Source organism: Nilaparvata lugens, chromosome 1 (assembly GCF_014356525.2).
Source record: "Nilaparvata lugens isolate BPH chromosome 1, ASM1435652v1, whole genome shotgun sequence".
NCBI lineage: Eukaryota > Metazoa > Arthropoda > Insecta > Hemiptera > Delphacidae > Nilaparvata > Nilaparvata lugens.
In genome coordinates this window covers 8980866-9000196 of record NC_052504.1, presented here as the reverse complement: position 1 = coordinate 9000196, position 19331 = coordinate 8980866, and the positions used below count along the sequence as shown (strand labels likewise).

The 19331-nt window shown below is 34.8% G+C and overlaps 2 protein-coding genes across 11 annotated transcripts in view; one reads left to right on the top strand and one right to left on the bottom strand.

The window, feature by feature from the left end:
* The window catches only part of LOC111046287, a 62097-nt gene that overhangs the window by 26957 nt on the left and 15809 nt on the right, over positions 1 to 19331 (top strand). Inside the window, exons 8-9 of the mRNA XM_039419873.1 lie at positions 595 to 740; positions 6748 to 6931. Of these exons, the coding sequence (XP_039275807.1) occupies positions 595 to 740; positions 6748 to 6931 (330 nt within the window). The remainder of the gene's footprint in view (positions 1 to 594; positions 741 to 6747; positions 6932 to 19331) is intronic.
* LOC111063574 lies at positions 8698 to 18292 on the bottom strand. Of its 10 annotated transcripts, none has more exons than XR_005571462.1 (4): positions 17995 to 18292; positions 12113 to 12293; positions 9514 to 9702; positions 8698 to 8894 (listed from the first exon to the last, which is right to left on the bottom strand). XR_005571462.1 is itself a non-coding variant. In XM_039429616.1 (3 exons), exons 1-3 carry the CDS (start codon positions 18155 to 18157, stop codon positions 9675 to 9677), a joined length of 372 nt encoding a protein of 123 aa, XP_039285550.1. In that variant the 5' UTR covers positions 18158 to 18281; the 3' UTR covers positions 8919 to 9674. The 10 variants fall into 10 exon arrangements, 5 of the variants coding, with proteins under 5 accessions (XP_039285550.1, XP_039285559.1, XP_039285579.1 ...); XR_005571463.1 differs by having other exon boundaries at positions 17998 to 18269; XR_005571468.1 differs by having other exon boundaries at positions 17463 to 18260.

The following is a 19331-nucleotide window of genomic DNA, read 5'->3' as shown; positions in this document are numbered from 1 at the left end:
ATGTTTCTATGCGTGATCCTAAGAAGAATATTTTTATATATTTTAGCATTTTCGTTATCAGTGTTTTGAAGTAGGGTCCGTAATTCAATCATAGAGTTTATGAATGCTTCACGTTTATTATTACCTTCAAAGAATCCTACAGGGTACTCAACTCCCGGACTATCAGATAGCTTAGGTATATTGTGCTTGAGTGCAATGCTTACTGATATGTCCAATTTTTTGGCACTTGAAGCAACGAGAGACGGCAACATAGTCTCCAACTCGGCACACCCTCCAATCAATACCAATCCGCGATTTGTTAATAAATTCTTTTCTTAATTCACCAGTGCACTCCACTACCCAGTGAACGGTGTTTTTGTTTTTCGGTCCTATTTTAAAAATCGGCCTAAAGTTTTTCAAGAAATTTTCCCTACTCAGTGACGATGACTCGAGATTTCTCTCATACACATCGTTTGCCAATTCAGCAGCAGTTATATCTGCAGCGACGTGATACAGACGTGATACGACGTGATACATTGTTTGTATAGTTTCAATCACATGAGACGGCTACAATCTTTCTCTATTGAATTAACGTTTTGCCTGCCATTTTTGCAGATAAGGAGTTGATGGCAGCTAAGGAGCGACAGGAGATAGAGTTGGCGGCGCAACGGGCCACGCTGCAGGAGCAGAGAACGCACATCGACATCCTCGACACGGCACTCACCAACGCACAGGGCAACGTCGTCAGACTCGAAGAAGAGGTAACCAAATTCAAATTTTATTCAATCCAATTCACAATATTTACAAATTATGAGAAAAAATAATACAGCTTAACAATATTAGAGTAATAAGTTAATAATTTATAAAGTACAACATAAAAGTCTAATTTATTAAACAATAACATCAGACAAGAATTCGAACATGCTAAACTAGGAATAATTTGTGAGCCATTCTTCACACTGTATATAATCAATTCTATCTATAATAATAATAATATTCGTATGGCTGAATATCCACCTCGCCTAGATAATTATTTCATTTAAGACGCCATTTTATCCGTAATATTATAAAGAAAAGAAAAGGCTTAATAATAATAATATTTATTAATGCATGTCCGCATATTTACATTCAATTTTCCGTATTTGTCAGTTACAATAAAAAATCATAAAATTTGTCAGGTCATCAAATGTCCGTGACTATTTGAAGTCAAAAATAAAGATGGCATTATCTTAATTATGCTAATCTCACTTGGTTCATTTCTCACACTGTATATGAGAAAAACTCCATCACACTGTAAAACACCGCTTTTGTAGCCAATTCCTCAGTAGCCCTCTTGTATGTTCTGCTATTTCAAGTGTCGAGAATCTTCACTGGTAGTGCGTTTAAGATCCTTCGACTCACATGCTCTGGCTTAACATCAAAAAAAATATTGTTCGATGAGGTTGGAGCCTCAGTATATTCGTTGCCCGTGTGTTGTAGCCAAGGTCTATAAATACAGGTCATGACACAATCCCGTGATGCATTGCAAAATCGCCATTTTATGGGGTCCTAGTTCACCAATTTTTAAATTTATCAGCTGTTATCATTATAGATTGAACAACATGATGTGTTATTTTATTATAATTGTTCAAGAAATATTGCTTGGCTTTATTGTAAAATAAATTCTTCCCACAGAATAATAATATTTAGATTCCAAGTAGGAACTGAATTGTTGATTTTTAGATTGGGAACTTCAAACTCTTTTTGAGGTTAGCCTCTTTTCCAATGCCTTATGAATCATAACAAGTTACAAGAATAAGAACAATTTTTAATGATAAAAACTGACTTATTGAACCATTTATTATTGAAATGTTATTATTGAAAAATCTAAAACCTGAATTTACATATTATCTGAACCAGAATATTGTTTTTAAAAAGCATAATGCATGATTTTGTTATGAGCGGATTGGAATATTTCAAATGTACCGCCATGAAGACCCCACATAATGGCCGCCCCATAAGGAACACGAGTGTCAAGACCTGTATTTTTATAACAAAACCACTCTCGGTCTCAGACAGCACCGTATCGCGCATGCGTTAGTAACGGTTTTTTCCCGTTCCATCCAGTCAGATCTTTGAATGTAACGTTCTTTGTGATGATGGTTACCGAGCACCGTAACTGGAGCCGTCATTCTATTTTGATGATGATATTATTATCCAATGATGATTTATCATTAAAATTCGATATATATTATCATCATTTCATCCAATAAAAGAAAGAGTACTTTTCAATATTATAATTAATAAAATATAACAGCTGTTATTTAACTAATATTAAAAAACACTATAACTAAGTCAGCATATTGTCATTTCAAAGCATAACCTAACCCCCTAACCTCCCCTTTATATTTAAAACATTAATAAACATAAATCTTTATAAAAACCCGTAATCCCTTCCAGCATATTGCAATTTCAAAGCAAATTCCTAACCCCCTAACCTATCTTTCCACCTTTGAAATATCAAAAACCAAAATTCTACCTGTACCCTAGCCCTTTCTAGCATATTGCAATTTTAAAGCAAAAACCTAACCTAGCCTTATGAAACATTATTAAATATAACTTGAAATAACCTAACCCCTAACCCTTTCACATTCAATACTTTGGATTTCAAAACAAAATCCTAACCCCCTAACCTCCTTTCACCTTTGAAACAACAAAAAACATAACTCTACCTGGACCCTAGCCCCTTCTAGCATATTGCAATTTCAAAGCAAAAACCTAACCTATCCTTATGAAACATTATTAAATATAATCTAAATAAAACCTAACCCTTAACCCTATTTTGTCAATTAGTTGAATTTCTACATTGTTGATAAACGATGTGGCAACCTTGCAATGCGTGAAAGAGATAGCGCCATCTGCTTTGTTGAATGATACACAAGGATAGCAACACCATTGCAAATCACACCCTGCCATTATAACGTGGACCTCACTATAGATACTCAAAGAATACTTTTGAATAACTATGTGATAACTGTGACCGTTGCTGGCCGTTACTCTGTATCTGAGACAAAGAGAAGCTGCTTTTTTATAGACCTTGGTTGTAGCCATGTACACTAGCGCCTGTAGTCCACTGGCCCTTGCGGGAAAATCCATACAATGCAGCCTCTAGGATATAAATGCATGGCAACGGCAGGATCTTAGCTTCCCTGAATAACTCTCTGCATGGGGTTCTTGGTGGCTTTCTAAACATCATTCTCAGCAGCCGTTTTTGCACTCTGAAGGCCATCAATGAAGCGGGTGCCGCACCCCAGAATATCAAGCCATACGTTAGAGCTGGCTGAAAATATCCATAGTATGCTATTCGAACTATTCTCTGGTCCACCTCCTTTATCAATCTTGATATTGCAAACCTTGCTATATTGAGCCTACCTGATCAATGTGATTGTTCCACTTCAGTTTTACATCAACATTGATTCCCAAGAATCCACATTTTTCCACTGACATCATACTTGTTGAATCTACAGCAAAATTAAAGTTATTGGTAGTGTCAGAATGGCCAATATTAAAGCTCATATAGGATGTTTTCTTCACGTTGACTGTCAACTCATTAGCCTCACTCCACTCCTTCATGCACTTGATTACTTCTTCTCCTTCAATTTGTAATTCTTCAAATGTATCACCTGTCAGTAGAAAATTAGCATCGTCAGCAAATAATACGCTGTTTACGGTTGAGGGCAAATTTTCGGGCAAGTCATTAATATACAGTGAGAACAATATTGGGCCAAGTATAGTTCCTTGTGGCACTCCTTTTTTCAATTGACGGATTTCTGACCGATATTTGTAGTTGATGATCTCCCATTTCTCTCTTCAGTCTCAACTAATTGGGACCTATCACTAAGAAAAGACTTCAGTCATTCAAAAGCCAAACCTCTGATACCATGAAAATGGATTTTCTCTCTCAGAGTTTCATGATTAAGGCTATCGAATGCCTTTTTCAAGTCTACAAAGAGTCCTAGAGCTTTTTTCCTTTTGTCAAGTGAGTCATATATTTGGTTAATGGAGTCATTTATTGCAAGGGTTGTCGATTCTCCCAAACGAAAATCAAATTGACATTCAGACAAAACCCTATTATTCTCCAGGTACCCGGATATTGTTTTTTGTGCCAATTTCTCAAATATCTTGGAGAAGGGGCTCTGCACTGATACGGTCTAAAATTGGCTATATTTTGCACCCTATTTATGGAAGGGAATAACTCTGCCTAATTTCAAATGTTTAGGGATGATGTTTAGGCATTCACAAGGTGAGTCATTACACTCTTTATCGGCTCCAAGCATTCCTTCATTAAAGCACAGGGTTTACCGACAACGCCACTCATTTCATTTTTTATTTCTTCGACAGTGTTAGAAACTTCATCTTCAGAAAAGTAGGAAAATTCTCTAACGTTGAGGTTACTCTGTTAGTATTTTCAAGCAAAGTCATTGAAGATGTAGAGCTCTTAAAGTAGGGGAATACTCGATAGTCTCAAATGTTCAATTTCTCTGCAATTTCTCTGTGATTCAAGTTATCCCGGAATATCTGATCGGATATTAGTCCTAATTTATTGTTGTTTCTGTTAATAATGATCAATTTAATCTCAAATATATTTTATTCGTCAAGAAATTGTTTATTTTGTTTATTTAATAATAGATTTTCAAAATTAAGCTGGAATATTTTAGCAATTCATCTTTATAGTCCAAAAATAATTAGTAACGTTGCGGAGTTATTAAATGATAAAGATATTTGTTTTGTCTAATGACAGACAAAGATTGTAAACACGCCTCGAATACAGGCCATAACCGATATGTGTATAATGTATTTACACTCATAGTAAGCATAATAATCAGTTGATGAAAAGCGTACAGCGTGTGCTCGTGGCGCGTAAGCCTGTACACAGCTTTATCGGCTAGTGTGTACATTCTCAAAGCTACAGTATTTCAAATTCTATTCAATCCAATTCACAGTATTTACACATTCAGCAAAAACATAACAAGATCACACAGATGATACAATGTATTGAAGAATTTTGGATTACTATCTTGAAACGTGTTATATATTGATTTGTTATATACGTGGTATTGTAAATGTTCCCACATCATATTACAGGAATTTCCTTTTATTGTATTATTTTATTCTTCTTTGTGAATGATTCACTGTCATGATGGCCTCAAATCAAATCAAATAATTTATTTGCTATACAATAAATACATATTCAAAACAAATAAAATAAAATACATAATCTTATAATCAAAAGTATAAAATAATTAAATAAAAAGTAAGCATAAATAATCTCAAGCCTCAAGACGTCACAGTGATTAATTGAATTATCATTTTGTCTTATAGTATGTACTATTCTTGAGTTTGTTTTTCTGAGCCTTTGAGATTTTTGTATGTTACGTGTTATACGTTCTATAGCTCTATTTAATTTAATTTTTATATATCTTCTTACGTGACTAGAATTAAAGCAGAATAAGTAAACCACAACTCAATGCCAACACATTGATTATCTTCTTCTTTAGGCACCTTCTCCATTACGGAGGTCGGCTACCATCATGGCAATTCTCACTTTGTTTACTGCGGCTCGGAAGAGGTCCTGTGACGAGCAGTTGAATGCTTCCCTCAGGTTTCTTAACCAAGACATTCTTCTACGTCCCACTGAACGCTTACCAACAAGTTTACTTTGTATTATGAGGTGCAGAATTATATAGTTAGGTCCTCTCATAATGTGCCCAAAGTATTTCAACTTCCTGATCTTAATGTTATGCACAATATCCAGTTGTTTACCCATACTGAAAAATTTACAAATTACAATACAACTGAGGCTAAATTATCATAAAAAATTAAATAGGTAATTATTTATTTAGTTATTATTATATAGGAATTTATTCAAGAAATTGGATTACTAATTAATTCCAGCAAAAGACTCTATATGTCTGGTGGCATCTTTTAGCCCACTGACAAGTTCTTCTACTTTTTCCAGGGAACAAAGGAATTTGTAATTACGTCTGTGAACTTCCGCTTTTGTGACTCTATCCAAGATATATGAAGCATACCCCGGTAGGTCCACATTTCAAACGCCTGAAGTCTGGCCTCACATTCCTTATTCAGTGTCCATGCTTCCAACCCATACAAAAGAACAGGAAACACATAGCACTGTAAGAAGCGGGTCCTGACCTCAAGAGACCAATCACAAGCCGACAGAAGAGGTCTCATTTTTATAAATGCAGCTCTGGCCTTATCAAATTCGTATCTTAATCTCTGGCATGTGACTTGCATTGCAGCAAACGCGGGTACCCAGATAGTTATAAGCTTCCACTCGTTCTATTTTATCCCGTCCAGCAAAAATGCGATCTTGGGGAATTCCTTGCCTAGTGATGACCATATACTTTGTCTTCTTAGCATTTAATGTGAGGCAATATTCCTCACTAGCCCCTATCAGATTGCTTAGCATTCTTTGCAGGTCTTCTATGCTTTCAGCAAGGAGTACATTAATTCAGCATTGAGTTATTAATATGGGTACCATTGATGACAATGCCCTGCTTCACCTTCTAAAGCTTTTGCAATGATATGCTCAGAATATACATCAAACAAGAGCGGTGAGAGCACATATCCTTGACGGACCCCACGTCTTATTGCAAGCTCTCGACTGGTTCATTATAATAAATGTCTATTTGTAGGTAATTGTATATTGTACAAGTATTTGTTGTGATTTTTGGCAATAAATTCAATTCAATTTGGTGTTGTGTGTAGTGCCGCAAGAAGCAGATCCACGTGGAGCGAGTGGCGCAGTTGCAACGTGCGCTGTCCTCACTGCAGTTGGCCAGCGACCGACGCGAGCAGACCGAGCGCAAGTTGCGGCTGCAGCTCGAACGCGAACTGCGCAGCGAACGCGCCAGAAACAACGCCAACGCAAACGACGCCACCTCCAGCCAAGGTTAGTTGCTGCTTCCTATTACTTAGACTGGCCACTAACGTAACTTTTCGCTGTCCGATATGTCTGTACAGTAGAAAACCTATACGTTAGTGACTGTAACTTCTAAAGATGAATTTAAGGCAAGCTTCGTTGCAGACGAACTACTATCGCATGTGGGATGTGGGAGCTACTATTTTCCTTCTGTGGTGCCACAAACGCAGCGCATATGGAATGCATTGGCAGGTATGGCAGTGGCACTGATACTTCCACATGGCGTTGCGCACTGTGGTAGAGATTATTTTCCTTGCGATTGTGGTACCACTGGTTTGATCATGACGCTTCCCGTAGCTTCTATACCAAAATCGCACTAATGAGTGTTTTCTCAAATGTAGAGTGAAAGACTCTCTGCGTTAGTCGTATTGTTCTGTGGTATGTCGGTCCCACATACAACATGCAATAGTGGTTCGTCTGCAACCGGCCTAAGTTTGTGCGTAAACTGCTGACGTCGACGACAGGCATTGTTGTCGGTTGACATTCATATTGTCCAAATTTCAAATGTGCTAAAACAGCTGATCAAATAACTTTTCATTATTTGTCTTTATTATTGAAGAATTAAACATTTCTAATAATATCAACATATTGCCATTTAAAAGTATAAGCTCAACCTGCCCCATTAAAACATAATTGAATATAATCTTTTAGGGTTTGTAGCTAAATTGAAATCTCCCCAATCTGAGATTCTCTCCCTGTCGTGGCCGACGACGGCATTTACGCACAAACGAAAACCCAGCTTTAGGTATGCACTGTACTGGTAAACAGAGAACCTGTGCCTACTTGATTGGTGTAATTTGAAGTTATGTTTAATGTTCCAGTGTTTGGTTGTTGTTAGTTTTCTGTTTACAAACTGTTTCGAGTCGTTTCAACTGAAAGCTCTTTCAGGTCAGGTATACTCGAAGACTGTTCTTCTGACATTCATATCTGACATGTAAAAGGTTGCGTTAGTGACCAAGCTTGGTAAATTTACGCTAATGACGAAATTCGACATTGTTCAGTTCGTACTGTTTTCAAGATATAAGCTTTTAAGCGAAAAATCGAATAAATGCAACTTTTAAACCACCCTCATACCCAAGGAGTGAGGATGAGGTCTTTTGATTTGTTCACCGTCTACTTAGTCCAAACAAAGTCGTCAAAAATCGTGTTCCAAACATTTCCTTCAAATTTCTCTTTCAACTGACCTATTGTGAAAAAACCAAAGATTTTACACTTAACACAAAAACTGTTGAAAATATCATAGGGAAATTCATAAAATAGTGAAACCCTGCATTAAGTTGGATAGCATTCCATTAGTGTTCATAATCAGCTAGGGTTTCATTATTAATTGTTAAACGCTACATGCGTGTGATTCCTTAGCTAGAAATGTGATGTGGGACTGTCAGTGGCGTATCGAAGAGGGGAGTTCCCAGGTTACAACCCCCCCCCCCCCCATGAGCTCAAAAAGAGGTGTTATCCAAGATAACACCCCCCACATCATCAAATTCCACTTGGTAAATTGCATATGGGGCCCAAAACATTTGCACAACCCCTCATTTTAAAACCCTAGGTATGCTACTGAGGATTGTGAGGATTTCTCCTCACATCTCATTAGTCATGAAATGCACTGTTGATAAATTAGAAATTCTGGTAGCTATACAAATTTCAATCGTGTTGATTGCCAGTAGAATCTTTTCCACCCAAATCTAGGCTTCGACAAAGTTTAGTCGATTTTAGAATGGAGTAAAGGAAGTATGTCAAGTGTTAAAATACTTTATTTATTAAACACAACTTATGTTTAATTTTTTTGCAAGTTGGTTCCCTTGTATTTTTCATGAGTTTCCATTTCGAAGTAATGCAGTTTTGCGTTAAACTTTCCTCTGCAGTTTCATCGGTGTTTTCTCAATATTATTATCCTTTATTATCTTTAAAGCTCTCCATTTGTAATCTTACTCTGAAACACGAAAAAAAACCTGTGTCAATTTCTAGTTTTTATTTTTAATTACATTTCATTGTCTACTATTAATAGATTAAAAAAGTCGTTCTGTTGAAATAATTATTTACAGACGGTTTGAATTAACAAATATTGTATTACATTAATTAGTGGGGAAACTACTCTAATAGATCCGAGTTGCCAGTTGCTGCAGGTGGAGTTAATAAAACTTAATTAAATTAATAAAATTTAATTAAAACTTAATTAAATTAATAAAATTTAATTAATAAGACTTGAAAGGTTTTTAAATTGTGTAAACATTTATTTCTTATGAGGTGTTAACTAGGACAATTTACTAGCTCACAGCAAGTTAACGATAGTTCTCAATTCACTCTACAGTAATAATTATTGTAGATTATTATTTCTTCAATCGATAAGTTTTAGTTAAAACTGTAAAATATTCAGTTCTATGTCATTATTAGTGATATTTCGTTAAACATTTTCATTTAACTTCCACGATCAGTTGCACATTTCTTACTTAATCTTACTTTTAAGATCAGTAAAACTTTTATAATATCAGTTGAACTTATAAGATCAGTTAACTTTTACGATCAGTTGCACATTTTTTACTCGATCTTACTTTTAATATGTGATTATTCCAACCAGTTGTTAACTATTTACGCACGCCTTGCTCGCAAGGGTCCCAAAGACCTTGCTGTCGAATGGAGCTTATCCTTCGATTGGTCCTTTTTAGGTTGAAATTTCGTTGATAACTTTTTCAGGCCAGCTCTCTTGGTGTTGTCACGTCTCATTCTTGCCCTGATGTAGCCTAAAATATAAAGTACATTTCAATCAATAAAAACAATATAAAACATGTAGTACGCATTTTATTAAAAATATTTAAATATTTTAAAACATTTCAACATAAAATATTTTAAATAAAAAGGGTATTACATGTTCTTATTAATTTTAATAAAGTAGCCCTTACAAGTGAAGTGGTTTTAATACATTTCAAATACAAATACATTTTGTAATTCTCTTGAAAATACAACTTACTTGGCCAAATTGAGTACGGTTTTCACATTAGCCATCACAATTTATAGAATAATAGACTATTGTTACCCACGGCACTGTATTAACTCATTATTTTTCCAATATTCTCATTAAGCTATCACCAAAAGCTATTATATTTGTTGGAAAAACTTGAGAATTGTGTAAAAACACGTCTTAAACGGTTAGTAAAAGATAGTGTTGTCAACAATAAGGAAAGTACTAAAATTCTAGTGAAGCAAATCTTATTAGATTTTTCTAGATCGTCAAAATCCAATCTGAATCTATTAGATTATTTAAAGTGAATAATCTCCAATAAAAGATTCACGTATTTCATAGTTCATTTTCCTCACTCTATTACAAACTATAGTGAGGTCCACGTTATAATGACAGTGTTTGATTAGCAATGGTATTGCTATCTTTGTCTATCATTCAACAAAGCGGTAGCGCTATTTCTTTCTCGCTTTGCTCTGTTGCCAGATCGTCATCTAACAATGTAGAATTTATAATTAATCAACAAAATATTCCATCTTAAATATGAAAATTCATTATGAAATTACTGAAAAATATAATTTATTGCTTAATAAAATATAATTGATCATTTACAAACGAGAATGAACTGTTAATATTACATCAATAAACCTGTATCAGGTACCGTCTATAGAGGGCATTGTCAAGACTGAGGATCGGCAACGTTGTTCTCCTATCTTTCTCCACTGTCATAACGTGGACCTCACTATAGTTTCAATGATAAACTACGTATGTCTGACGGGTATAGGATATTGCTTTCTCAAAAAGGTTTCATCACTGAAGAGGTAATTGTTAGACAAATTATTAAAATGTTGAAGAATGTTTTTAACATAAAGAAGTTTGATATTAGATAGATCAACCAATCTTCATTAAAAGGGCTAACGATGAGGTGGATTTATGACTGTGAAAAACCTTGCCAAGCAAGATCGACGTACGTAAAGCTGCGTACAGATATACGCGCCTCCAACCCGTTCCGCGCACGCTCCGCCATCGCTCCGCAATCGCTCCGATCATGAACGTTACGGGAGATGTTAGCTCTTCTCGCGTTCCACTCTTGCTCCCCGGTCGATCATCAATCGATCTGCTCGAGTGACGTTCGATTGCGGAACAGAGCGAAAATCTGTATGCACCTTAATGATCATTGTTATTCAAATCAGTTCTCAATTCCGTGAACAGAGTGTTGACATGAATCTAACTATAAAGCTAGATTTCCACATATAAGTAATATTATTCGCGTCAGTGAAAATAATACTCTTCCATGAGTTTTAATGGCACTATTCCCACTCAGTATGAACAGTCCCATTTCAATTCACGTGGAGAATATTTCACTGAACTGGACATAGACTTTTATACTACTGACTAGCCGTCAGGTTCGCTTTGCTCGCCATATCCGTCTGGCCAGGGGGCTTCGCCCCCTGGACCCCCGACTGGATCGTCCAAAATTGAGATCAGCGGGCTCGCTTCGCTCGCCTGCATTTTTCATTTGACCATGCTTCATTCCATCAGAAAGTCAAAGTACCAAATTTGAACATCTTCTGTCTATTACTTGATGAAAGAACTGAGAAAACGTAAAAAACCGCTAATTTTGGGCGTATCTTTGTCGTTATTGCAAATTCCTTCCAGACAACATTATTTCACCTTAGCTGAGCTTCTGTACTAAATTTGAACAATTTCTGTTCATTTGTTCTCGATAAATCTGAGAAAAAGCAAAAAACGCTGGAAAAACGCTAATTTTGGGGCGTATCTTCGACGTTATTACAAATCCCTTCTAACACAACATTATTACACCCTAGCTGACCTTCTGTACTAAATTTGAACATTTTCTGTTAATTTGTTCTCGATAAAGCTGAGAAAACGCTAGAAAAACGCTAAAAACGCTGGAAAAACGCAGATTTTGGGCGTATCTATGGAATTTTTCCAAATACGTTCTTAGTGCGCCTCTAAAGGGCCAACTGAACATACCTACCAAATTTGAACGTTTTTGGTCCGGTAGATTTTTAGTTCTGCTAGTGAGTGAGTCAGTCAGTCAGTCTGTGAGTGAGTGCCATTTCGCTTTTATATATGTAAGAATATATATAATTATTATAGAGAAAATATGTGAGAATCCAGCTGAAGTCTATAATTTATGAATATTCACACGGAATTAATTGTATGTTTACCATCTGTGGGGAGAAAGGTCTCGTTCAGAGAATCGATTGTCTTGGCCCATTGGTATTTGGTCGACTGATGCCATCCCACTAACATCACGGCCCCTCCGTCTGGATTGTGAGCCCACACCGTGGAGATCACTGCCTGATTCCTTTAGCTCTTCATCTCTTTGGTGCCCTTTGTCAGGTTGTCCTGTAACAAAAGTCTAATCAAAAACATTTTCCAAAATCTATTTATTCAATCATACATTTATAAATTTACATATCTTTAATTCAACATAAAGTTCCATTGATTTATGACAGTTTTGCATTAGATATTTAAAGTTGAGTTTCAACCTTGTTTAACCTCAAAATTTTTCCAACAATCAGATTCTTAACTACTTAACCTTTCGGCAGTCGCGCTGTTGTAAAATGTACAACAGTGTCAGTTTTTTGCTGCACAAAACTATTGGATGGGGTGGTGTCAGTGAATGAGTCACCTATGCATTCCAAAACTTTCTCCCCATCACTCCACTGAGTTGCAGTATCCACCGAGCAATGGTTCAGTATTTAGGTGCCATTTAGTCGCGACAGGGAAAGACTGTATACGGGGACTGTAAACGAACCAATAACACAGAATGATGGCTTTGCTTGATGTACCTTATTGGGCTATGAAATGGTAATTATCCAAATGTTCATAGGCGTAATATAATCCAAGAAGATGGAAAAAGTAATTATACAATTAATTAATATGTTTTGACAGTAAACAGAGTACATAACACTTGGAAAATTGGATGTTGTAGAAAGTACAACACGCGACTGCTCGTGTGATTGAGTAGGGCGCGACTACCGGAAGGTTAACTGAAATATGTGTAACGCTAGTTCGCTATTTCGTATTGGGTAACGCTAAATGGACTAGCAAATGATGGCGGTCAGACAAACTTATATATGTTCTCCTGACCGAAAACTTAACAGCATCTCGAAGAATTGGAAATATGCAGTATATATGTAGGCATTTGAGACTCATAAGCTTTATGTGTTGTGTATCTGCCATACGCTAAATAAATAAATAGCGATAAAAACACTTCATTCACATGGGCTACTTTTTAAATTAATAAAACAATATAAAAAAAATCTACTGGCTTCTCCAGTAGACATTCGAAATCTGCATAGGCCACCAATGGTAGCCTAAATTTATTCAAATGTTTCTCGAATTTCATTGTTGGTGGGCTTCCATCTTCCTTGAGTTGAGGCATGATGATTCTAGCAGTCTGGTTGTTGGCACAGTACTCATCGTGATCTTTCATCCTCTGCTCCCCATTATTGTTGATGGTGTAGTGTGTAAAGCACCTACGACAAATGATGATGCGTTTTGTGTTTTTAGTGAGTGGAGAAGCCATATTTGTTATATTGTTTTATTAATAAATAGAGATCTATTTTTAACTCATTGAGTGATAGATCTCATTAAGATAGATCACCTGGGCTTGAAATACTCGTGAAGAGTTGCATTTGAAAATAAATAAATAAATTTTTATTATATGATAGAGAGATAATTAGAATCGAGTTATATTGATGTTTAATGAAGATCGAATCGAGTGATAATAAATTGCTAATATGTTCATAATTTTATTGATGTAAATACTGAGAGGCCCCTGTTAGCTATTAAACTTTTTTTCCATGTGAATAATAACTAAAGGTCATTTTGAAGCATGGTTACAGAATAATTTAATTACAAGAAGTGATCATGTTATATAGCATGTAACATTTGACAAGAAATGTTGAAATAATACAGAAACTTACTAAAGAAATATTGTAGTAAGAGAAACCAAAAGTTGGGGAATGAGTAGATGGGATTGGCTAGGAATGTTATAGTGAGGTCCACGTTATAATGGCAGTGTACAATTGACAATACTGTTGCTGTCCTTTTCTATCATACAACAAAACAGATATCGTTATCTCTCTCTAGCTTTGCAATGTTGTCAGTTTGCCAGAATATTTTATTTTTACTTTTGACAGTGACTGTACAAAAGTAGACTAACAATTCTTAGCCGCAATGTTTTTCTTCATTCTATCAAAATACTTTGGTACACAAGTCATAATTGATTTAAAATGTATTTTTGAAACAATGAAATAATTTTTAGACATTACCGTATGAGAAACACAAATTAAAATACCTGAAATGACATTTTAAAAGTTGATAACTAACCATCCTAGACTTTATCCATGCTTATCCGACCTACTCGTACCGGTATAAATAGTAATTGAAAGGTTATTTCAGAATTGTTTCCAATAAAATTACTTATTTTAAAAAGGATTTCTATTTTTCTATCATTTTTGAAAGAAATTGGAATAGAATACCCACCAAATAACTTAATTTCTGTTGTTTTGAAATTCAGATTGGTGTATCACAGCTTCTTAAATTAGCCTCCATTTCAGGTTTGTATAAAAATAAAAATCTGATCTCAGTTATGAAAGCAAATTTTTGAATCAAATTATGAAAAAAAAATATTTTCTTGATTTATTTGACATTAAATTGATTATTTTACTAAGGAAATGATAATTATTATTAGATCAAATTTAATGGGATGAATTGAGTAATAGCTGTGTGCACTCAGTGGCAAAATAGAGAGACTTGGCAACGTTTTTCTCCTATATTTCTTCACTGCCATTATAACGTGGACCTCACTGTAGTAAGATTGTTCGAGAAATTTAATTATTGAAGAATTTAAATAGAAATACAATATTGCACACACTTTTTAATATTCTCATAAGGTGGAAAAGTCATGTATAAATGTTAATAATCCTTGAAATAAGTTGATTGCAACAATCAGTGTAATACTTGAGAATGTCAGGCCAGGATCTGTCAATTACCACGATTTACGTCTCTGCTTCGTCTTGAGGTTGCACCTATTGCACCCCTATTAACTCCTTTGGATGTTGGACTTGGTTTTGATGTCGGTGGGATTCCTCCAGCCAATATCCCAGATACAAACACCAGTAGACTGATCGCCAACAGCTCTATTCTCATGACTCCAGATAGATATTTCAAAATTCAAACTAGAAATCACTTGTGCAATGACCAACTTTACCAGCACTAATTTATTATAATCTATTGATACAGTAAATAATTGATATCATATTTGATTTCAATTAAGAAATTATGCATTCCATCTGAGAATGATAATGGCTTATCTAGTTTTTGCCTATGTTTTCTTTCAAGTTCATATTTTCTGACCTCCCAGTCATTGGTCAGTGTTTTACAGATAGGAAGAACCGTCTGTTAATTACAGAATTCATAGTTAATGACGTTCAAGATTTCAATAAATAATAATTGATTATTTATTTGTTTCTCTGTGGTGCAAAAGTTTCATCCGTTGGGAATGAGAATATTGAACATTGAACAGAATTGTTGAAAATTGTGAAATTCACTTATTTATTTGTCATTTACAATCAACTTAAGGACAAAGAAACAGATTTAGGATTATCCTGTACTCTTTATATGTTAGGTAGAAACTTTCATACTCAAATTGCAAGCCAAATTCTGTTAATTTGAAATTGCTTTTCTGTGGTCACATTATATTCATAGTCAAAAAATGGTAACGCGGCTTTGAAGATGGAACTACAAAGTGGAAAGCTTGTCTGAACTATTCTTCAAAAAATTTAACAAATCTTGTCATGAAGAAAAAAATTAACATCTTTTGATCTGTTTGTGAAAAGTCTGGTAGTTTTCCAGTTAAATAACTATAAAATAATTAAATGTATATTGCTTTTTATTGATGTGGAGTCACTGATGGGCTATACTTCAGCCGGGACCGTGGTTTAACGTGCCCATCACATTACTATCAGTAACTAACAGCTCACTACTTCTTTAACAGTCTGTTAACTTTTGTAATGTACTGGAACGAACTACGATTTTCAACAATAAATCAAACTTGAGAAAATACATTATTTTTATTTTATTAATAGGAATTTATTTCTCACCATTCACGTTCCTGCTCCTTCTAGAATGTACACCTATAGAGCGATACGCATGTGCGTCTATTATGCGGGGCTTTGGTGTTGTTGAAATTGTATCAGCCAGTATTTCAGACACAAATAATACAATTAGGGTACACGCAAACAGCACTAGTCTCATGATTGCAGTTTTAATTGAAAAATGACTGACAACTCTGAGAGATTCAACTAACAATGCTGACAACTGTGGTGGCCAAATTCAGATAAGTGCGCAATCAATATTATTTGATAGACTGATGTAGAATGAATTGTTTTGTATAATTTGAGCATAGCTCCAACAGTGTATGACACATCAATTAAATAATTAAACTACATCTAGTTTTCCCAGACCTGAGGTCACAGTAATTAAAAAAAATCAGAAACGTTATCTTAATATTGAACTATCGGGGCACCGAGCTTCGCTCGTTATTTATTTATTTATTGATAAACAGAACTCAATTCTTTAAAATGATTGGGGAAGGACTAACAGGCACAGCCCAAAACTGTTTCTTCCCCGAATTTTTATTTATACACTATAAATATTCCAAAAAGTAGGTTGTGTTCCATACACTTGAATTCAGGTCAAATTTTTAATCAAAATATTCTAATTTAGATTGCTTACAAACCAAATTGAATAACAAAATAACACTCTCTAATCACTTAAAACTGTAAAATAATGATTAACTTTGAATATTATGATATACCATCTCAAGTCAACAAATCAGATTATTTTGATCGAGTCAATTAAAATTTATAGATTTCTCGCGAGATACGGTACGCTAATTGATTACACAGCTTATCTCCCACACAGGCACACGCTTCTTCTTTTATCGACAGACGACGAAACTATCATTTTTTTTTTTAAGGATGAATTATCCTTTTCATGTCCTTCGGCGAGTTTTCCCAGGGATGAGACCTAGTGCAATCGAATTTTTATATCATTAACCTACTATGTTTCAAATTTCGTGAAAATCTTTAGAGCCGTTTTCGAGATCCGTTGAACATAAATAACCATATAAATATCCAGATAACCAGATATAAAAATATATACAGAAATTGCTCTCTTAATATTAATTTATTAATTTATCATTTACAATCATCTTAAGAACAAAGAAACAGACTACAGTCCAAAACTTCTTTTCATCCAAATTTCATAAAATGGATAAATATAATAGGATTACTTCATCCACGCACGTTGCGCGTATCTTGTCATGGCCCAAGACAAGCCCAACAAAGCCGCGGAGACCAGGGCGTGTTGCCAGATTTACGATTGTCACATTTATCCAGCAAAACGCCCTGATAGAGCACTATTCATACATAGATTGTGTCAATCGATTTAATATTTTAATATTGTTTTGAATAAGTTAAAAAGGAATTTCCAATTTCATACCAGCATTTATGTCTCGGGCACGTCTCGACAATCCTCCTGCAGACCAACCCTTTTTTGGAAACGATCTTGGTTTTGGTGTTGTAATTATTTTTGCCAGCATTCCCGACACTAATAGAAGTAAAGTAAACGCTAACAGTACCAGCCTCATAATTGCAGCTATAAATTGAAAATGAAATGCGAAGTCACTTGTGCAATGCCTCTATCGGCAATGAGAGCGTTAATCAATAATATCAACTATGTTTGTTTGTTTTTACAGCTTCTCAGAAACTCTAATCAGAGTATATTAATTATTAAAATTAACTATTTTAAAAAATTAATAATTAACTATTGTTGACGACTAAGGTAGCCAAACTCTGTTGATGCTCGCTATCAATTATTTCTTGATATACTAATAAAAAAAAGTAAATACGTGTGGCTTTTGTTGGTGGGGAGTCGCTCACGGGAAGAACCGGCTTAGCCTGAATAAACTGGTCGTGACTATCAATTTAATACTTGTTTTTTTTTAATAGATGTATAAGGAATTGTCTCTTACCACCATTTACGTCTCTACTGCGTCTGGAGTTGCCACCCACAGAGCGATAAGCAGTCTTTCCTCCTGGCCTCAATAGAGGTTTTGGTGTTGTAGTAGTTATAATATTAGCCAGTATTCCACACACAAACACCAATAGAGTAAAAACAAACAACACTAGTCTCATGATTAAATATACAAATTTGAAAATTGAATTTGAAACCGCTCCTGCAATGAGAACTGAGAGAGATATTTTATTGAGAACTAATTATGCACTTATTTGCGAATTTCTGATGAGTCAGTTGGCTTTCCTGTTGGCATATCTCTGTTTTATCAAGAAAAATTCATTCAAGTTCATATTGTCTGACCATAGGTCAAGTATGCTTCTCAGTGTTTATGCTAATGATCTTAGCATATGACGTTTAATTTTTTTTCTCTTTCATTCAGTATGTAAAACTCCAATACTGTTCCCAACACTGTCCCTCAGTGTTTATGTTGATAATCTTGAATGACGTTTAATATGTTTCCTTTTAATATTATAACTCCAATAATTTCCTGCGTCGGCGCATGACTTTCAAGCATAACTAATCATATTCATAACATTAAAGTAATTATGGCATTATTAATGTTATTAGCATTAATGATAACATTAAAAATTTACGGAATCGTTCATGAATGTCTCATTTTAGTACAATTCTTCATTTATTTATTAATGTGTTTCGTATTTTTGTCTGTGTTTACCGTAAATATCGGGGCACCGAACTTCGCTCGTTATTTTTATTTATTGATAAACAGAACACAATTCTCTAAAATGATCATGTTTATATTTCACAGCTGGCTATATGTCAGCTTATGAATTTCGGGGATGCGATATTTTGATTTTCCACAGAATCATTCGCTCACTTTTTACTATCCACAGACGACGAAAGTCTCAGCTGTTTCAGCCAAGGATGAATTATTCTTTTAATGTCGTTCAGCGAGTTTTCCCAAGGATGAGACGTAGTGCAATCGAATTTTTATATCATAAACCTACTATGTTCCAAATTTCGTGAAAATCGTTAGAGCCGTTTTCGAGATCCGTTGAACATAAATAACCAGTTATAATATAAATAACCTGTTATAAAAATACAGAAATTGCTCGCTTAATATTATAGGATAACATTAAAGTATTAATGGCATTATTAATGTTATTAACATTGAAAATTTACTGAATCGTTCGTGAATGTCTCATTTTAGTACTATTCTTTATTTATTTATTAATGTGTTTCGTACTTTTTGTCTGTATTTATCATCATATCGTCCTGATGCAAAAACAAATCCTGGTTTGTATTGAAAAATAGCTGGCAAGTGAAAGAAAGCTG

What these genes read in the sequence shown, in the direction of transcription:
- LOC111063574 (XM_039429616.1), bottom strand. Translation starts at nt 18,157, where the DNA reads ATGAGACTAGTGTTGTTTGTTTTTACTCTATTGGTGTTTGTGTGTGGA. An exon ending in CAGTAGAGACGTAAATGGTG is followed by an intron (nt 12,294 to 17,994) that starts GTAAGAGACAAT and finishes CTTTTGTTACAG; the next exon opens with GACAACCTGACAAAGGGCAC. An exon ending in GACCTTTCTCCCCACAGATG is followed by an intron (nt 9,703 to 12,112) that starts GTAAACATACAA and finishes TTTATATTTTAG; the next exon opens with GCTACATCAGGGCAAGAATG.